At 40.8% G+C, this 21,332-nt stretch overlaps 1 protein-coding gene across 6 annotated transcripts in view; it reads left to right on the top strand.

The window, feature by feature from the left end:
* The window catches only part of REPS2 (RALBP1 associated Eps domain containing 2), a 216,758-nt gene that overhangs the window by 151,534 nt on the left and 43,892 nt on the right, over positions 1 to 21,332 (top strand). For 3 of the 6 annotated variants that reach the window (XM_081792503.1, XM_081792502.1, XM_081792501.1), the window contains one exon: positions 2,877 to 2,938. In XM_081792503.1, the coding sequence (XP_081648629.1) occupies positions 2,877 to 2,938 (62 nt within the window). The other 3 variants (XR_014136652.1, XM_081792500.1, XM_081792504.1) reach the window with 3 other exon arrangements.

The raw sequence follows: 21,332 nt of genomic DNA, 5'->3' as shown, positions 1-21,332 counted from the left end.
AGGAATCAAAAACAAAAGTTAGGTGCACGGAGATTAAGATGAGTTGGGGCGCCTGGGTGGCTCAGTCGGTTAAGCGTCCGACTTCAGCTCAGGTCATGATCTCGCGGTCCGTGAGTTCGAGCCCCGCGTCGGGCTCTGGGCTGATGGCTCAGAGCCTGGAGCCTGCTTCCGATTCTGTGTCTCCCTCTCTCTCTGCCCCTCCCCCGTTCATGCTCTGTCTCTCTCTGTCTCAAAAATAAATAAAACGTTAAAAAAAAGATGAGTAGAGGAGGGCGTAAGAGTTCCTTTATGGCAATAAATATGAGCATTTAGACAATAAATGTCTAGAAAAATAAAATTTCTCAAAACTGACTTAAGAATTATAAAGTCTGAATAATCCTGTAACAATTAAAGAAATGAAATCATTAAAAATCTTGTTTCAAACAAAACTTCAGGCCCAGATAGTTCTGCTGGCAAGTTGTACCTGACATCCAACATTAGCAACAAAAACAATCTTCAATCTTACACAGCCTGTTCCCGAGCACACATGGGGAACATTTTCTGGCTGAATCAGGCCTAACAGACAACTACATGAGAAAGGAGACTTACTGATCACAGTCTCATTTATGAATATGGTTGGCAAAAATCCTAAGCACAATATTAGCCAACTAAATCTAGCAGATCTAAAAACCTGACCAAGTTGGGATTATCGTAGGTTGGCAAGGGTGCTTTCGCATTTAAACATGTATAATGTAATTTATCATATTAACTAATTATCAGGGGAAAAATCATACCATCATCTCAGTGGATGGAGATGCAACTTTGGTTAAAAATCATCAACAAATTATAAAAAAATCTCAACAGGTGGGAATTTTCATAATTCGTTGTAGCATTTCTACAAGAAACCTATGGAAAGTACCATACTAATGGTGAAATAGTGACAGCCTTACCTTTGAGATCAAAAGAAGGTAAGAATGCCCATATGATCATTACAAGTCAACTTTATAGTAGATGTTCTTGCCAGGTAAGATAAAAAACACAAAATAGGTAAAGGTACTGAAAAGAGGCAACAGAATTACTGTTCATGTTTGTAGGTGATACGATTTTATCCAAAAGTATATGCAGAAACACCCTCATACCATCTTTTTTAAAGATAGGGCATTTGTTTTTTTAATTAAAAAATAGCACAAATGAACTGCACCAGACCTGAATATGATGTGTAGGTCCTGTATCCGAGTACACTAAGCGGGAACAGTGAGACCCACAACTCACCTGCTTGGTTTCCTGCCTCTCAGGGATCACTGTCTTTTGTTGCTTGGTTTCCTAGTGTCTTGAAAACTGTCGTTTTCTGTGTTTTGTTCTAGTGTTGAAAACTGTTGTTTCATATAAAAAACGTGTTTGTTTTTGGCTGTTTCAAATGGGAGGATAAATCTGGTCTTTGTTACTCCCTCTTGGCTGGAAGCAGAAGTTTAATTAAGCGGCTTATCGATTCTTAGGCCTCTTTTGTTAATAAAGGGTGATTTTTAACACACAGTTTGTTCTGGTGCAAGGCTTTTCCTTTAAAAGCACGTGTAGATTTTTCAAGTTTTGTTTTAAAAGAAACTGGTAATTTAAAGGCCCAATCCTGAGGACCTTTAGAGTTGGGACCCTGAGATGGATAATTCCTGAGGCTTTTGTTTTTCTGCTGCTACACGCTTTGTTATTGAAGACTGTCCAAGGTCTTACCACCACTGGAGTTTTGACCCGCTGATGTGTTTCATAAATTTTAATGAGAGACAGATTGAGAGAGGTCATTGGTGGACCCACATGGTTGTACCATATCTCTGCCCTGGCTCAGAATGCAAATCTCTGTGAAATTACTCTTAAGTTACCTTTGTGGAAAGCCCCAAACTCCATCTTTGGGCATGTCTGGTCTAGCTAGGTCAGATCAAAAGTGATTTACAAAAAACTTTTATGTTCTTGGCACATTGCTATGATTTATTTTTAAGTCACAGAAAATTGTCCAAATATTAGCACACATATAGAATTGCCAATAAGCTGTGTACGGTTATATAGAACACAGTGTGCTTTTTAAAGGAGTTTGTAAAGAATATGGTTTAACTTGCCAGTGTGTGATAATAAAGTTATTTCTTGTGTGTGATTATGGACTTGATTTATAATTCACTAGCAGATGTTTATTTTCATTGTTAAGTTATAATTCAGACATTCTTGGCTTAACTCAAATTTTCTCTAGATCTCACAAAATTAAAAAAAAATTAGACTGAAACTTCCGTTCAAAACATCCTTCAAATGGGGCCAGATTATTTTAGAAACAGATTTTCTTATTTCTGCTAATAAGGATCAGGGAGAGAAAAGGCAATTGAGATCTTTGAAGGGTCTGTAAACATCATTTTAGTCCGTCTCTTCCAGCGTCCCCTGCTGCTGTCAGACCTACTCGTTTACAGGGCAGTAGAGCTGCATCACGGGAACTCTGGCTCCCTTCGTTTCTGTAGCCTCCTTGCTGAGCTAATGAGCAGTGTAATGGCCGGGAGAGAGGGAGACATGTTAGAGAAACCTAAGGGCCTAGATGATTTGAAACTAAATAATTAACATCAGAATAATGAGGGATTGACCGCCTTTCCCGTGCTGGGTTCCAGTGCTTTGATCAAAAGGTGTCTTTTCCTTACTGTTTTATATGGTCTTAATCGCAACAGCCTATATAAATAATTGGATTTGGAGAAGGTAGGATCCACATGAAAAAGGGATTAGAAATAGCATGTGCTTTTTTTTAAATTAAGCCTTCAGATGGATTTTAATAACTTAAACATGTTAACTGCAATTGCTATTCCTAGTTAAGAAGTGGAGGGGTATTTGTTTTGTGTTTGGGAATTCTTAACAGTATGTGTTTTTCTTTTCAGCTACTAAGTCAGGATTGTTACCTCCGCCGCCTGCGCTCCCTCCAAGACCTTGTCCATCACAGGTAGGAGACAGAAGTTGATTTCTGTGAACTGTTCGGTACTAGGGAAGTGGTCCTATCACTGTGCTTCCTTGGCAAGGGTTGATAGCCACAGAACTGGCTGGTCACATTCCCAAGATGACATCTGGACAAAGAGAGGAGAGAGCGGTTGAATTTCTTCTTATCTAGCCAGTCCCTCAACCTCATGTAGAAAAGTGGAAGTTCCCTCAATAGGCAACCAAACAAATGTGTATTGGTTCACCTTTGGCTTTGGGGGTGGGGGACATGGTTTTTCTGTATAGTATGTACAGTCTGGGTGTGTATATTTTCATCATGTTTTAGGAGCTGTGTGAATTCTGCATAAACTAAAAATAAATGGCCATCACCGTGGTGTTAGAGCTGTGGTTTGAGCCTACAGTGCTTTCGTTAGGTTGGTATCTTCCTTTGGAATAATAAGCTGAAACATCAGGAGTTGGGAGAGTGTGTCACCAAAATCTGTTTCGCCTGTGAATTCATTCTGCCTTATTTTTATGTGCTGCTATGGCCTTATTCATCAACACTGCTCGTAGAATTGGAAATGAGAAGGAAGCAGCAAATCTGCGGAATGCGGTAAAGGGCACCACGGGTCCTTCCTTTTTGTTAACTGCTGCTGAAGAAACTTTCTGCCTTTAAAGGCCCTCTCTAACTTTCGGCAGAAAATGCTGCCCAGAGCATATCTTTCCGTATGCCACATCTTAGGATTCGCTGAGTCTCTGAAGCCACTTTTAACATTTGCGTGTCCTTCTTTTAGAGAATTAGATCATCTTTAGCATCCACTCAACCTTGAGGTGCAAATACAGTGAGGTCCTGCTTTCCTGCCTCAGTCTGAAGGGTAATAAAAAGCCCTGTTCTTCCTGACTCACATAGAAACGAATGAGAACCCCCTTTCCAACGCTCCAGGATTGGCTCTAAGACCTGTTGATTAATCAGCCAACAAATACTCATTTAGATCTAATAGCAAGCTTTAGTTCCATTCCGAGCTTTTCCCTGCTTACAATTTCTGCTCATTTAAATTATTAGTTCCGTTTATCGAGCACCTATTGTGCTAAGTGCTCTCAGCGCATTATTTAATCTTCACAAAACTCCTATGAAGTAGGTGCTAATATGCTTTATTTTTATACAGGTGAGGAAATTGAAACATACAGGGGTTAAGCAAGTCAGCTAAGGTGACATAGTTAGTGAATAGGTAGAGTCAGCTCCCCGGTCAGAGTCCATCTCCTAAACGTCCCTGTCCTCCCCATCCTTGAAGCCGATGTGTACGTATACAGTAAGACGGTGATCTGTTGCATTGGCAGGTAAGGCCTTCACCCCGTCTTCCTGTGGAGGACGTAGATGAGATCAAGCTCCTGATTGGCACCAATAGCAAACCGGCACTTTGTCAAAACAGAAGAGTGGGCATTCTGGAGGCGGTTACCCACCAGCTGCTGGTTTCAAACTGGGGCTTGGGAGCCGCCTGGATGAATGTGTGGAAGACTTGTCTGAAAGGGCTTTTGTGACCAACCTCCTTATCTTCTACCGCACATGTGACAGCAGTTATTTCCCGGTTGTGAAATGTGTTGCTGCTATCATCGGGCCTCACCTGACCTGCTTGAGTGGGCTTCCTGCCTGCCTTGGGGCTTAGTGACTGAGGATCTGATGGGGGGCTGGGAATTCTCAAGTCACTGTTAATGAACGAGACTGCTTCTTTGTCTACCAGATTTCCCATCTCAGGGTAAACAGTAAGCGCAGTGCTCAGCCCAGGCCTCCAACTCAGCTGCCTAACTATGGAGATTTCAGACTGCAGAAACAGGTGTGTAAGAAATGCAGGCAGAAAATCCCTTCGCTACTGACCTCCCCCTGCTCTCCCCCTGTCCTCCTCTGTAAGTGGGACACACACATTCAACAGAGGAAATCCTGGGTACTGAACACATGATTGTATTTAGTCTTTGTGCAGTGTCAAATTCCTAATGGCCCTGGGAGAGAGTCCCCTAACCACTTGGATGGGGCACCTGTATATTCTAGTCTTTCCCGAACTGCTTGTGATAAAGTAGTCTTCTGGGAGACGTTCATAGGGCTCTGTGGTAAGACAGATTTGCAGGATGTGGCCTCGGTACCCGCTTAGGGAGGTTCGCGGTGCGAATGGGCTCATTGAAGGGTTTGAAATTCTACAGTAAAGAAACCTGGTCAAATTTGGTAAAGCTTGCGATTTCCTAGTGATTGTGACCATTCACCTCTTTATTTATAAAATACTTATCAATATCCTGAGGGCTTGGTTGTTAGGAAACATACACCAGCCTTAGAGTAGTGGTAAGAACATTTCCAAACCTCTTTAATCTGTCACCTCCTCTCTATATTATGTGATTGAAGTTAAATTTTTATACTTAGGTGAATAGTTTTCCCTAGAGGAATTGAAAATGCAAAATAAAGTTTACTACACATTAGCTTCGGGTTTCAGATTGTCATGTTTTCACTTTGTTGTGTTTTCTTATTTGCTTTTCTGTTCCTTCTTGCTTACTCTCTCATGAGGTCATTTTTACCACTTCGCAGCAAGCTTTATTACAGCAAATCTTAAGCACTCTGAATTTGTCTTTTGCTCTGTTAAACACATTTTTTGAGTGTTCCTTGTTATATATGGACAATTGGCTTGATTTTGGGAAAAAATATATATACAGTACTTAACTACAGACTCATTTTTATGAGGCTTAAACTGTAGTACCTAGGGGAGAAAACAAGGAAGCTTGGTTATATTTTAAATCTTTTATTTATTGGTAGCTCTGAGAAGAGATTTTATAAGATAGAAAGGTTTTGATTTAAAAATTTCATATTATTTAACTTGATAAATGGGCAAGACTAGATTATAATAAACACGAAAACATTCTGTTCCCTAAAAAGGAACACTGTTTAAAAAACTTCGTGGCCAGTGATGCCCTTTGAGGTTTTAAGTATGTAAGAGAAAAGCGCTTGTATGTTTGCAACTGTGCCCACAAAGGTATATATAGATCATTTCTACATACACTAAAAGTGTGTCTTTTGTCAAGTGAGAGGGAGAAGGTATAGGTTTTTAGCATAAAATGCAGTTTCGCTGGCTCCTATTTCTACTAAGCACCATCATGATATGAACATGTGGATTAAGTTATACAAATGGGGCTCTGGAGTTAAGAAAAGGAATAAATTCAAAGAAACAGATCTTTTTATTTTTCGTACTATAGGTAAGATCAAGAGGGACCATGTGACTATATAAAGAATCAAATGGTTTGTGTTCTGTGTTTTCCTGGGGACGGGCTAGAGACAGGGCATGGTATTTTGGCTCTGCTCAGAGGAGGTGACACGTTTATTTATTAATTTTTTAAAAGACTGATTCATAACATAAATGACTAAACAGCAATTAGAGTGAACTGTTTCATATGGAGCAGCGTTAAAATGAGAGTTAAACTTGGTACCTCATGCTTTGCATAGAAACTGAATAAAATGCCATCTGCGGAGTGGCTTGCCCTGTAGGTTGCTTCTCTGCTAAGGGCCTGATTGGTACTCCAATAATTAAATCTGTTTCATAGTATTGATGCCATGCTACATTTCTTATGGCAGTAATCTTTCTAAAGAAAAGAGGTTTTTTGGTACATGGGGTAATCTTTCCAGTTTTATATTAGCACCACATTTGATGAATTGGGGCTCTTTGTAGACTAACGTGCTCACAATTTTCCTGTTTATACTACGAATTTCTTACAACGGCAGGTGCTTCTCGTTGGCAATGTAATGAATACTAAAATAGCACTGCAGAATGGATGCACTGTGAAGGAAGCATTTGATCAATACTCTTAAGCTTAGACCGAGAGGGCTTCGTGGAAGGGCTGAGATGACCAGTGAAGTGAGTTTTAAATGAGAACTTTGCTTTTCTGATGGCCGAAGGATGCAGACTATTACTGTAGAGAAAAAGCAAATGCAAAGAAACACGCATGCAAGAGATCCCCATTTGTTTGAGGAACTGTCTGAAATGTAGAAAGCTAGATTTTGGGGGAGAGAGATTTAGTGTTTAGAGGTGGGAATGAGGACCAGCGGCCTGCCCACTTGAGTCCCGGTGGTACCAGAGCTAGGGGAGAAGAAAGGCCCCCTGACAAGAGAGTTCTGTTGGAGGAGCAGTCCCTGAAGGGAGAACATAGGGTGTCAGTCCAGGGGTACTCACCCTTATGCACAGTGAAATCATCTGGGTGAGCTTTAAACCTACTGATGTCTGGGTCCCACCCCCAGGGAGGAGGCTCAGGCATTGGGAGTTTTAAGAAGCTCCCCACATGGTTCTGAAGTGCAGCCAGGATTGAGAAACACCGAATTAAGGCAAGAGAAGGAATGTTCAAGGAAGAAGTTGAGAATCTAGGGGATTTGTTGCTGGTATGCCCTGAGTTCTTTTTTTCTTTGAAGTTTATTTATTTTGAGATAGAGAGAAAGAAAGAGAGAGAGAATGAGAATGAGAATGAGCAGGGGAGGGGCAAAGAGAGAGGGAGAGAGAGAGAGAGAATCCCAACCAGGCTCTGCACAGTCAGCGAGGAGCTGGATGTGGGAATCAAACTCACAAACCATGAGATCATGACCTGAACCGAAACCAAGAGTTGGACACTTAACCGACTGAGCCACCCAGGCGCCCCTCATGGCTTTTTTCTTTATCAAGTTAAAACTCAGTGGGCATGCATCAAATATCACAAGATCTTTTGCTATAATACATGCACATGATCTCATACAATGTACGTTAGTCATCGAATCACCTTAATATATTGGCTATTTAGATAAAGCATATTTGTGAGCTTTCAAAGATTATAGCATCATCATTTTTACTCATCAATATATAAGTTTAGTATATGTCAAGAGGTATTTTTCTATGTATTCATGTATTAGAAACTTAGTAATTATTCTGAATTTACAAGCCTATCACCTAAGATGCCACTTTCACTTTCTTTCAGAGTGTTACTCTGTTCCGTCTTAGGGTGCACGCTGCAGATGAGGTGAAAATCACAGTATGTTAATGAGTATTTCTGTAATTAAGAAAAGATCTAGGCCCAGGATTTCTCTTCATCTGTGATGATGGAAGGACATAGTGAAAGCTGTAGAACACTGCATGAATATGTCTGTGGTCTTATTCTTTGCCTGACTACTCTGTAGCTTGGTAGCCTTGTGGGAGTAAGCACATTCGTCTCACAGACCTACCATTGCCTCTTCTGTAAAATGTGAAGATTAAAGTAGATAGATCCTTCTCATTCTTAAGGTCTTAGATTCTGGTTGTATTCCTTTGTCCAAGAAAAATTTTGTTGCAAATATAGTCGGAACATCATAAAACGCAATTGAGGACAAGATAGTTTAGACTAATTTCTCCCTGCTTGCCCACACTGCTGAATACAATGGAAGGCCCTGGACGTAATAAACAGAGGACTTTGAAAGATGTAAACAGGAAAGTGGACTGGTTGAGGGCCTTAGGACTTGAGGAATGGCATGGTGGTGTGAGTTGCCTGAGTTAAAGAAAAAAGTCTCCCATGTGTCCTGCACTGGGTACTAGAGAAGCCTGTAGCCTGGAATTGCCAACAAGTGTAGACCAAAAGAAAACAAAGCCTTGAGAAAAGTCTACTGTCTAGCCAAAGGACTGGGAAAGGGGTAGCCAAGCTAGATAGAAACCTTTTTGACAATACCTGCCCTACCCCAGCCAGACACCATGGGTGCCCCTCCCTCTGGTGTCATCAGAGACCGATCTCGGAGTTTGGTCTCTTGTCCCTCGCCAGACAGCCTGGGTTGATACTTTTCTAGCTGGCAAACATGGTTTCAGCAGAGACCAAAGGGGTCTCCTAACCCTGATCTGATGGCATCAGGTGGCCTGGGGGAGGCACTTTATAACCCCCGCTCCCCAGACAATGTCATTATAGACAGACATTCCCAGATAGGCAAAAACTCAAGGAGTTTGTGACTAGTAGACCTGCCCTATAATGAATACTGAAGAGTCCTCCAGGCTGAAATGAAAGGACACTAGACAGTACCTCGAAGCCATAAAAAGAAATGAAGAATGGTGAAGGTAGCTACATTGGTGAATAGAAAACCCAGTAGTGTTGATTTGTAGCTCGTCTTTTTTCCTTGCGAGTTAAAAGAAAAGTGCTTAAAACAATAATTACAGATCTATGTCAATGGGCCCACATATATAAAGATATAATTTGTGACAATAATAATATAAGGGGCAGCAGGGCTATAAAGGAGTAGAGTGTTGGTATACTTTTGACACTAAGTTGCTATTAATTCAAACTTGATTGTTATAAAGTTAAGACATTAATCCTTAGGAAAAAAAACCTAAAACATATAAAAAAGTATGAAAGTGAGAAGGTAATAAAAATGGTATACTAGAAAAAAAATCAGTTAATCATAAAAAGAGAAGTGATGGAGGAACTGAGGGACCAAACAGGTGTAAGACATAGAAAACAAACAGCAAATGGCAAAAGTAAATCTTTCCTTATTAGTAATTACTTTAAATGGATAAAAATCTCCAAATAAAAGGCAGAAGGAGATGGATTTAAAAAATAATTCATCTATATGCTGTCTACCAGAGACTTCATTTAGATCCAGTGATACACATAGGTTGAAAATGGAAGAATGGAAAAAGATACTTCGTGCAAATAGTAACCAAAAGAGAGCCCGGGTGGCTGTAGTCACTTCAGACTAAATAGACTTAAAGATAAAAAACTGTTATGAGACCTAGAAGGACATTACATATTGATAAAAAAGGGTCACTCCATTAAGATGGCAAAAAATTTAGAAGAATATACACACCTAATGACAGAGCCCCTCAAATATACAAAGCAAAACCCAACAGAATTAAAGGGAGTTACACATAGTTCTATACAATCTCACTTCTAATAATGGATAGAACAACTAGATGGAAGACCAGTAAGGAAATAGAGGACTTGAGGGGCACCTGCGTGGCACAGTCGGTTAAGCGTCTGACTTCGGCTCAGGTCATGATGTCACAGTTGGCGGGTTCAATCCCCGTGTCGGGCTCTGTGCTGACAGCTCAGAGCCTGGAGCCTGCTTCGGATTCTGTGTCTCCCTCTCTCTCTGACCCTCCCCTGCTCATGCTTTGTCTGTCTCTCTCAAAAATAAATGTTAAAAAAATTTTAAAAAAAGAAATAGAAGATTTGAATAATGCTGTAAGTCAACTAGACCTAACAGACATCTATCTATAGAATGCTCCACCCAACAACAGCACAGTACACATTTTCCTCAAGTGCACATGGAACATGCTCCAGGATAGACCATATGTTAGGCCACAAAACAAGTCTCAATAAATTTAAGGAGAGTGAAATCATAGTAAGTGACCACGGGGGAATGAAACTAGAACTCAATAACAGAAGTAACACTGGAAGATTCACTAACATGTAGAAATTAGGCAACATGCTCTTAAAAAACCAGTGGGTTAAAGAAGAAATTGTAAGTGAAGTTAGAAAACACCTTGAGATGAATGAAAAGGAAAACCTGCCAAAACCTATGAGATGCAGGAATAATAGTACTAATAGTACTCTGGAGGAAATTTATAGCTATAACCACTTACATTAAAAAGAGGGATCGAAAATCAATAAGGTAACTTTACACTATAAGAAATGAGAAAAAGGAGAGCAAGCTAAACCCAAAGATGGCAGAAGGAAGGAAATGATGAAGAGGAGAGTTGCGATGAATGAAATAGAGAAAGGAAAACAATAGCAACATCATTGAAACTTGAAATTGGTTTTTTGTGGCCTCTAGTTAAAAATAAAAGGCTTTCTTTGAAATTAAAATCAGATTCTCATAAATTTATCTCTCGCTGTAGGTAGTGTTGTTTTGAATTTATCAAGGTTGAGTATCCCCGTAGAATGACTCTGTTTTGCGTAAGGTGCTTTTTTCCCCTGTATTAACTTTGGCACAGTACATTTTGCTGTATGTTCCCTGTTTGTAGGATTGGTTTATAGATTACTCAAATTGCCAGCCAGAGCTCCAGGATGGTGTAACATGAAGACACAGTTGTGGTTTAAACCAGCCTCTGTTGATGGAATCTCGAGAGTTCTGCAGGTCCTCTTAATAGGGATTTATTAAAGGGAATTTGAAAGCTATTATCAAAACAGTTGGCATTGAATGAGAAATTAGAAAGGCAAAGGAAATTGCCATAGTGATAAGTTCAAGGAGAAGAGAAATAGTGATGAAGTACTCACATTGTGATAGTGGAGGAAAGATTAAGGATAAATCCCCCCTGTTTAAAAGAGCATGCATCGTTTTGCCAGCTATCAACAAATGCCATCAACATTTATCCTGTTAACTAGTTCAAAAGAAAGGAAAAGTTCTATGATGACATTTATTTTAGTATTAATAAAAATAAAAACCAATACAGACAACATAAATGTTCAAGAAGACGCCTCTGGTTCAGGGTTATATATCTGCTTAATAGGATATTAGACATCTATTAAAATGATTACACGGAAAATACTGGGTAAGAGGGACAGCAGCTGAATACAGAAATGTTTCCTGATTGTACCACATAAAAATATTTAGTGGTCCTTTGATAATAAGGTGTTCTGCCTTCTCAGGGTAAGCTGGAACACCTCTGGATCACCTTTGCCATGGTTGGATTTTGAATTCTTTTCTCAGCGTTACTGGTCCGTGTTCTCTTCCCAGTGGGCTTTTGAGGTTTTTAACTCCTCAGTGAATCTCTACGCTTATTGAGGGTCTAAAGGGGTCACTTAAGTAATTCATTTATAATTTACCTATCTCACCTTATGATAACTTGTTTATAGAAATACATTCTCTCTTTTGGGGGAGACTCTACATGAGTGGTAAATGTGTGAATTAGGGTGTCTGTGAAGGTCTCCAGACATTTCACTCTAAACTGTCAGGTATTGGGGTGCCTGGGTGGTTCAGTCAGTTGAGCATCTGACCCTTGATTTTGGCTCAGGTCATGCATGATGTCATGGTTTGTGAGTTCGAGCCTCTGTGCTGGCAGTGCAGAGCCTGCTTGGGATTCTCTCTCGCTTGCTCGCGCGCTCTCTCTCTCTCTCTCTCTCTCTGCCCCACCCCTGCCCACATGTACTCGCGTTCGCTTGCTGTCTCAAAATAAATAAACTTAAAATGTCAAGTGTTTACTGCTAAGCATGTGGAGGTAAACTGCTAAGTAATTGCTAATAGTTTAGATAGCTGTTTTTGGTGGGAAAATTATGTAGGTTTTCTTTTAAAGAGTTTCTCTTTCAATTGAGGTTTAGGAAAAAGGGAAAAACATTCTTAAAGGACAACTAGAATTTGAAGAAGTCACTCAAAGCTATATCAGAATCAAATGACTCTTGGAAGCTACTTTTACACACCATGCTGTCAGAACTTTTAAGACAAGTAATACTGCATAATCATATAGTTGTGAGCTTCAAATAAACTGTTTGCTGAAATCTAGCTTGTAGTAGTTTTTTCTTTTTCTTTTTTCCCCCCACCTTCAATTTTTTTTTTATCCATGTTCTCTGGAGAGTATACTCTAATTGCCCTTTCTCTTAAATGATAATTTTGCATTGTGCAGAATTCCAGGTTGAAGTTCATTTTCCTTCAGTGTTTTGAATGTATTACCTCCTCCTTTTCTGGTGTTTATTGTTATTGCTGCTGAGAATTCTGTTAATCTATTGTTTCCTTTGGATTGACTGTTTTTTCTCTAGGATGGCTTTTAAAACTTTATTTTCAATATTCTGTGTTAATTTCACTGTGATGTGTCTAAGCATAGATTTAAATTTATTTATTCCAGGTGACTCTTTGTGTGCATTTTCCATCTGGAAAACCATGTATTCAAATTTGGAATATTCTTAGTCATATCACTGCAGGTTATGATTCTATGCTTACTCTGTTTTCTTCTTGAAGTCCGGTTAGCTAGGTTTCTTTGTCTGTCAATACACCTTTTATTTCTAGTAATGTCTCTTTTATCTTTTTATGTCATGATCCCTCTAGGCCCTGGATGAAACCTTCATCTTCCAAATTAATCATTCTTTTGTGTAACTGTGTATGATTCCAAGTTTTATAGTCCATTCTTATTTATATCTGTTCTTGTTTCACTTCTCCCAATTTCTGTTTCATACTTGTCTGGTTTTTTTAAGGATGCATTTTCTACTTTTAACTGGGAAAGGATTTAAGCATGATTATTTTGAAGTTATTTTCTACTTGATTTGTTTTCTTTTTTGTCAAGAGGCAAATTCATCCCCTCCCTCCCTCCCTCTGTCTCTCTCTCTCTCTCTCTCTCTCTCTCTCTCTTTCTCTTTCTCTTTCTCTCTTTCGGCTCTTCTTCTTACTATTGGGTTTTTTCTTCATGCTTTTGGAAATTTGTTTAGCAGTCTTATTTTGAATTGGAGTTTAAATTTAAATTTCATTCTCAGTTCTTGGAGCTCCTCCCCGTCCAGCAGTTCATTGGCGTCCAGCAGTTCGTTGGCCAACCACACCCCGTGGTCCTGCACTCGTGGGCCTCCAGTGTAAGGCCAGTTCTTATACTCGATGCTCAGCACTTGCGTCTGGTGCAGATGTCAGAGATGGTGCAGATGGCACCAGGCGGTGGCTTAGCCTGAGACCAGGCTGCGATGCTATATGTGCTTCCGCTCCCTTTCCTAAGGAGGCAGTACGGAGCACCTTCGCAGACTTCATCCTGGTTTTGCAGCTTTACAGGTAGCAAAGCGCCACCTTAGCCTCTGGCTTCAGGAAATGAACTTGGCGCCAGTCCTTTGCCTCATAGAGGACATTTAAATACCTGTGAGCTCTCAGTTGCCTCTACCTGCTTCCGAACACTCAGCCTGGCCAACCGCTTTGTGATTTGGCCCCATAGGGATCTTGACCTTGCTTCTGAGTGTGTCTGAGTCTTTTTTTTTTTTTTAAACATTTATTTTTTTAGAGACAGAGAAAGAGCATGAGCGGGGGAGGAGCAGAGAGAGAGGGAGACACAGAATCTGAAGCAGGCTCCAGGCTCTGAGAGCCTGGCACGGGGCTTGAACTCACAAACTGTGAGATCATGACCTGAGCTAAAGTCGGATGCTCAACCGACTGAGCCACCCAGGCGCCCCTAAGTCTTTTTTAATTTTAACACTTTTTATGCTCATGCACTCACATCTGTCCTTGCATGTAATTTTACAGCATAAGAAGTTGAGATTCAGAAAGTGAAAGCGAGTTCCTTGGAGCCTCACAGCTAGTGAGTGACAGAGCTAGGTAGCTATTGTGAAGAGTGGAGCTGGGAAGGGTTTCTGAGGACGTACTAGAAATTTAATGATAAATGTTTAGAGAGAGAGAAAAATCACTCATTGCACATCACAAAAATTAACTATAGATTTGCTAAGCAAAAGTTAGTGAGAGTCTCCACTCTCCATGCCCACGAATAATTTTCTTTTTTCTTTTTTTTAAGTTTTTTAGAAAGTGATTTTATTTTATTTTTGAGACAGAGACAAAGCACAAGCGGGGGAGGGGCAGAGAGAGAGGGAGACACAGAATCCGAAGCAGGCTCCAGGCTCTGAGCTGTCAGCACAGAGCCTGATGTGGGGCGTGAACCCACAAACCGTGAGATCATGACCTGAGCCAAAGTTGGATGCTTAACCACCTGAGCCATCCAGGCACCCTCGAATAATTTTCTAAAAATGAAGTATTTCCATACACTCAGTGAAAATGCTGAAGTGCCTTTCTTAGTGCAGACTTACATTTATCTTGGCCAAAATAGCCTTCACACTTTGGTCAGTGGACTATTTTTGGGGTAGCAAAAGGCCAAGTGTAGCTTATTCTGCTTTTTAAAAGGAAACAAAAAGGCAGAACTTCTGCATAATGAATAATTATATATAGTGGCTATATGTCAGATGCTCTTTTAAGTGCTCGACATTCACTCACTTAATCTTCATAACAACCGTGTGTGATGGGGTCTGTTGCTGTTCTCGTTTTGCAGATAAGTAAACCAAGGTGTGCAGAACTTGAGGATTTCTTCAAGGTATGCACAGCAAGTAGGAATTAATGCGGTGATTCTAACCCTGGCTATCTTGCCTCAGTGTACCGGTTCCTCCTACTGTGCTATACTATCCAACCGTATCTCAGAATTATTTTCTTAACCTATCTTTTCTTTTTTTGTTGTTGTTTAAAGTTTCTTTCTTTTAGTAATCTCTGCACCCAACATGGGGCTAGAACTCACAACCCCGAGACCGAGAGTTGCACGCTTTTCCACCTGAACCAGCCAGGCGCCCATTAACCTATCTCTTCTTAACAATTGAGTTGACAGTTATCTTTATCAGGGATACACTTTATATTATGAACCCTCTTACCGAATTAGGTTTACCACACCTCTAGGAGCTTGTGTCCTTTCTTAGCCCCCCCCCCCCCCCCTTTACTGTATTGTGCTCATGGTATTGTTGTGTAAAGCTTTCTTTGCTGGCATCATTCCTCTGGAGATGCCATGAGTTCATCTAGTCAGTTCGTCAGGTGTTGATGGAATATGCTTACAGTAGGCCCATGCTTTGCCGAGTACTATGACGACACAAAAATTGCGATAGGCTTCTTATCCTGTAACTCCTTCATCTTTCCTCACCGTTTGAAGGCAGTCATGCCTAACACCATCCATTTTATGGTCTCTCCTGATGGGTATATGTATCCTTTTAAATCCATTTTCTCATGCTGTATTGTCAAGCGATAGCTGAGTGCCATATTTCCTTGAACTAACAAGCTAGCCCAGTTTTCCCCTGGGGGTCAGTTATGGTTGGTTTCTAGGTTCCTAAACAATGGAATCCTTATTTCTTTTCTCTGTCCTCCTTACCACACAGTGACAAAAACCAAGAAGCATTCCTCTGTGCTGTGTGTCAGGGAAGGAGCGGGTATGGAAGTGGGGCAGGATGGAAGGGTGTCCAGATGTGCTATGGTGTTAATAGGAAAGGACAGTGGAAGACAACTAGGAGTCAGGCCCGGGGAGCCAGTAGACAGAGTAGTTAAGAACATGGGCTCGGGTTCAAATCTTATCTCTGCATCTTACTGGCTGTGTATCTTTGGGCAAGTTATTGAGTCTCTCTGTCTCAGTTTCATCATGTGTAAAGTGGAGACAGTGGTAGTGTCTGCTTTCATAGGGTTGTTAAAACGATTAAATGAGGTCGTATCCGTGAAGCACTCAGAGTGGTGCCTGGCATATAGTCAGGTCTCATTGACAAGTAGCCGTTATGATTATTATCACTCCAGGCCCAGCAAAGCAGAAGCAGGTTCTAGTTGGCAAACGGAGAAACAGACTCAGGGTAACCAGAAATTAGTGGCCAGTCCTTAGCACAGAATGAGTGCTAAACTGGCTTACAAAACCACTTATAGTAGAATGGCATTCTTGCCCACTTCTGTGACCTCTCATGGGCTGGCCCTCTGCCTAGGTCAGGGGTCAGCAGACTATACCCTGCAGGCCAAATCTAGATCATTGCCTTTTTCTGTAAATCATGGAAACATGAAGGAGAAGAATCGATGCAAAGACAGGTCCTCATAAGCCTTTTAACCCACTATCTCCTAACTCAAGGGTCATGATGCCTATATTTATAGTTTGCAGCTTTGCCTTGAGGACTTTTATCAACCAAGATGCTCTTTCAGAGTTTACTAGCAAAACCTGGAGAAAATATTCTTTATTCATCTGGCAGCTTCGGAGACTTGCTATGGATGGGCTTTCATAACTTTATGTTTCTCAGTCCTCACTAGAAGAAACCAGAGTAAGGGTGTACCTTTAAGGTGAGAAAGAGGGAAGGAAAGAGCCTGTCCAGGAGAAACAGGATAAAGAGTTTCTTTTTTTCCCCCATCTCTTCCTGAATACGCTGTTCTGTTCAGCAAGTTCTGTAGGTATCACCTCCTGATGTGTTGGTAAGCCTTCTCTCTGAAAAAAAGAAAAATCTCTACTCCACAGTCTGTGTTGTAAATACTCCCACTGTGACTGATCACAGGTGGGGTTGGGAGGTGACGTGTGTCATCAGCTTGCTGGTACTAGCGCGCTGCATAGTCGACAGCGTCACTTGCTGCTGAATCCTTGTATTAGGGATTCTCTGCGCCAGACAAGAGCTGTTTGTTTGTTTGTTTTTAGTCTAGGGCACTGTTTCAGCCCAGTCGTAAAATGTGCTGTTAGAAATGGGACAATATTTTTGAAGTCGCTAGAGATGGCGCTTCCCTCTTGTTTTACATTTAACTTGTGCCACTAGGTGGCACTTTAAGGACATTATAGGAAATTGTCTCTACTGGATTTATTTTTTAACTTTTTTATTGAAGTATAACATGCATATTGAAAAGTGCCCATTGAGTGTGCAGCTGAATGAATTTTCACAAGCTGAACACATGTGTATAATCAGCATTCAAATCAAGAAACAAAATATTACTAGGACCCCAGAAAGCCTATCTTAGGCTATTTTTCCAGTTACCAGTCCTTTGTAGGGTTACCGCTATTCTGACTTCTAACAGCATAGATCAGTTTTACCTATTTTTTACCTTATATAAGTGGAACCATGCAGTATATACTCTTGTGTCAGGCTTCTTTGGCTTAAAAGATGTGTGATTCATTCACATTGTTGTGTGTAATTTTAAATCACTGCTGTATAGTATTCCATTATGTGTGCAAAGGTATCACTATTTTCTACTGTTGATGGACATTTGGGTAGTGTTCAGATTTTGGCACTTATGAATAATGCTGTGCACATTCACGTACAAGTTTTTGAGTGGATGTATGTTTTCATTTCTCTTGGATGTATGCCTACAGTAGAATTGCTGGGTCATAGGTTAGGCCTATGTTCAGCCTTCGTGGGTACTGCTGAACAGTTTTATAAAGTGTTTGTACTGATTTATGCTCTATCAACAGTGTGCCTGTTCCAGTTCCTACATTCTCATCAATACTGAGTTTATTTTATGACTGGCTCCTAACTCTTATATAATTTTTATAGTTCCCTCTCTCGCCAGCTATTTCTAATTGAAATTTTTAAAAGCCACCTTCTTCTGATGGACATAGCTCATGCAGGAAGAGCTATGTCAACCCAAAAGAGGACATTAATCACAATCTAACTATGAGCTCTCACTAGTTAGAAGAGAAGTGGTTCACACACTCGATTACTAATACAGAACAGTAGAACTGGGAGTGGTATTCAAAATTTTAAGTGTGGTAAAATATCAAGTGAGGCTAGGGCTTTGAGGCACTTTGGAATTTTTATATGCTTTTTGTATTGTTTCCCGGACCTATTATGTCAGGGCTGGGGAACCAGCAAAAGGAATTTCTAAAGGCCTACTATCTAGACGCCTTTGAATTGTGATGGTGGTGCTGCCCGTTTAAGTAAGCATCTGTTTAGTATGGCAAGAGGTATGCATATGGCATCTTTTGTCACCCTTAGTCATTGGGAACCATGAATCTCAAGAGAACCCTGTCGTGTAGATCACCTTACCTATGTGGTCCGTGTTGTCAACTCTGCAGATCGCATTGTCATATATGGCTTTAGGAGTGTGATGAATAGGGAGTGAGGCTCAGACTTGACTCAGATTTCTGTTCTATTACTAGAAATTGGAAATAGAAGACCGAAACCCCAGGCGTAGTCAAGATATTTGTCTTTTAGACCAAAATAAAGCACCCATGGTCCTTTAGTTCTAACAGTAAGTCTGTTTTATGGCGTTGTCTGTAATCCAGTGGATTCCAAAAATTCCCAAGAGACTGTGCTATGTGACTGCTGTATCCAGGGACTAGTTGCCCATTCTGGTTACTGATTATCCACTTCTAGAGTAGTTGTCCCTGAGCTCCTCTGTCAGTGTTCATCTGGGTGTGTCCCTGGTGTTGGGTTGGCCAGCTCTAGGGGCCACCAGAGATGTTCAGTGTAAGCTGCCCGAGATGTCTGTGCTGAAGCAGCCATGAAATCTGTAAAGGCTTTTATTTTTAAAAACTTCTTCCCTTCACTATTGGTAGCAGCAACATCCAGTGGCACAAATTTGGATTGTGGGTAGCCTGCTCTATGGGATCTGTGTATAATCTAAACTGGAGTCAGCACTTTCTCAGTGTAAGTTTTCATCTTTTGGCAAGAGAGTAAGAGTCCTTTATGTTGAATTGGCTGCTATTTGCAGGTTGCGGAATCTTTGAGTGGGAAACCAATTGTATATTTACTCTTAATTATGATAGTAGCTGCCATTACTGAGCAGTTATTATGTTACTGTGCTTAGCACTCTAGATAGCTATTTTGCTTAATCTTACAAATGCTAGGAGTTAGGTGGATTATCCCCTAGTGCAGATGAAGAAACTGTGGCCCAGAGAGGTTAAGTGCATGCCCGGGGGGTTATATAACCAGCAAGTGCAAACCCTGGATCGATTCCAAAGCCTCTGCCCTGTAACCGATGTGCTCCATGGCTCCAGTTACTGTAGGATGAATTCTTGACTTGTCCAGTGGAACACAAAACAGTATTGAGTTCATTACTAGCTCATTCCACACATTGATCCGAGGACCTGCTGTGTGCTGCCACTCTGCTTAGGCACTGGGAGAAGGATAGTGAAGCAAAGCACAGATCCTGCCTTCCACATGCGTATGCATCAGCCCCATTTCTGTCTCTTATAGGTGGCTGGGGTTGTGGATTTTAGTAATCATTCTTGCAGAGAAATTCAGTTTTTTGGACCCTCTCTCTGAAACCGATTGTGGAATGACGGGGTTTGCTGTGGCCAGTGTGCTCCTGGCCACTGGTTCTGCATCTTCTATTTCTGGGTGTGACCATGTGGCTTTTCTAATGTGCCCTTACCTAGCAGAGATGGAGGTCCAGTGAAAGGTAGGCACCGAATGAATACCAGTGGGATGCTGGGGATTCCCTAGAGGCCATGGCACAATCGTCTGCTTATCTGCCTAGAACTTAGCTGCTGCCTTTGTGATTCCCAGTCTTGGAAGCTGCCTGGATTCTTGGGGAATAAATGAAATTTGAGTTTCTTTTTCTAATCTGTCAGTAGCATGAATATTACAAAGCTTATAAAATAACTTCGCCAATTACCCCACCTTAGCGACGAATTCTGCAATTAGACTACTTTTTAAAAAGATTTGATTTATTTTCTCAGTTTTATTGAGAAGTAATATCACTGTGTAAGTTTAAGATGTATAGTGTGATGGTTTGATAAACATATATTGTGAAAGATTACCACAATAGGTTCAGCTAACATCCATCTTCTCATATAGATAAAATAAAAACAAAGAAGAAAAGAAAGGAAGAAGTTTTCTCCTTATGATGAGACCTCTTAGGATTTACTCTCTTAATAACTTCCTATACATCGTACAGCAGCATTAGCTGTGGTCACCATGCTGTGCAACACATCCCTCTTCTCTTAGAACTGGAAGTTGGTGCCTCTCGATCACCTTTCTCTAATTCCCTTTCTCCCCCTTCCCCCGATTTTGTTTTGTTGCAAATTTGACATTTATTTAAGATTTTATTATTTTAAAGTAATCTCTACATCCAACATGGGGTTCAAACTCATAACCCTGAGATCAAGAGTTGCATGTTCCACAAAGTGAGCCAGCCAGGCACCCTGCAAATTTGCAGTAAGTAAAAATCTTATTGCTGAAGATTTTGCCCACCTTTCATTATTTATTTATGAAATCATATGGCAGACAGCCCTATTTCCTTCATGGTAAATGGACAAGAAAACACTTTAGCCTAGTTCGTTTTTGAGGCAGCACCTGTGGCCTTTTTCACACTAGGACCTTGGAGACTTAGAAGAGTTTGGGCCATCGATGGTCCCCAGTTGGTCTGGGCTGGCTACATAAAAATTACCCAGGGAGCTTGTTAAAATAGAAGTTTCTGGGATGCCTGGGTGGCTCAGTCGGTTAAGCGTCCGACTTCGGCTCAGGTCATGATCTCACAGTTCATGAGTTCGAGCCCCGCGTCGGGCTCTGTGCTGATGGCTCTGTGCTGATGGCTCGGAGCCTGGAGCCTGTTTCAGATTCTGTGTCTCCCTTTCTCTCTGCCCCTCCCCTGCTCATGCTCTGTCTCTCTCTGTCTCAAAAATAAATAAACATTAAAAAAATAATTAAAAAAAAAAAAAGAAGTTTCTAATGCTCCACCCCTAGGAGATTCTAATTAGGGAAGTCTGGAGTAGTATCTAAAAGTCTGTAATTTATAAAAAATTCCCTAATAATTCTCCTGTGCAGCTACATTTGGGAACCACTGGACATAGAAGGTCTAGAACAAACAGAATTGAGTTGGGAAGAAATTTCTGGTGTGTTTGAAGATTCAGGTAATACTTACGTGCCTGGAGCCGGTTCCATATGGGCAAACTAATGCAGTTATGATGCAGAGGTAAATTGGAGCCGGATGATGGAGGGTCTTTTAACTGGCCAAGTGTCCCTAAGGCCTGTGGTGCTATGCCATAGACCTTACAGACCAATTGAAAGGCTTTTAGGAAAAAGTGTTTTGATGA

The sequence above is a fragment of the Panthera onca genome, chromosome X (genome assembly GCF_046562875.1).
Source record: "Panthera onca isolate mPanOnc1 chromosome X, mPanOnc1 haplotype 2, whole genome shotgun sequence".
Classification (NCBI taxonomy): Eukaryota; Metazoa; Chordata; class Mammalia; order Carnivora; family Felidae; genus Panthera; species Panthera onca.
Note: the sequence above shows the minus strand (reverse complement) of the source record. Positions and strands in the feature narration are given on the sequence as shown.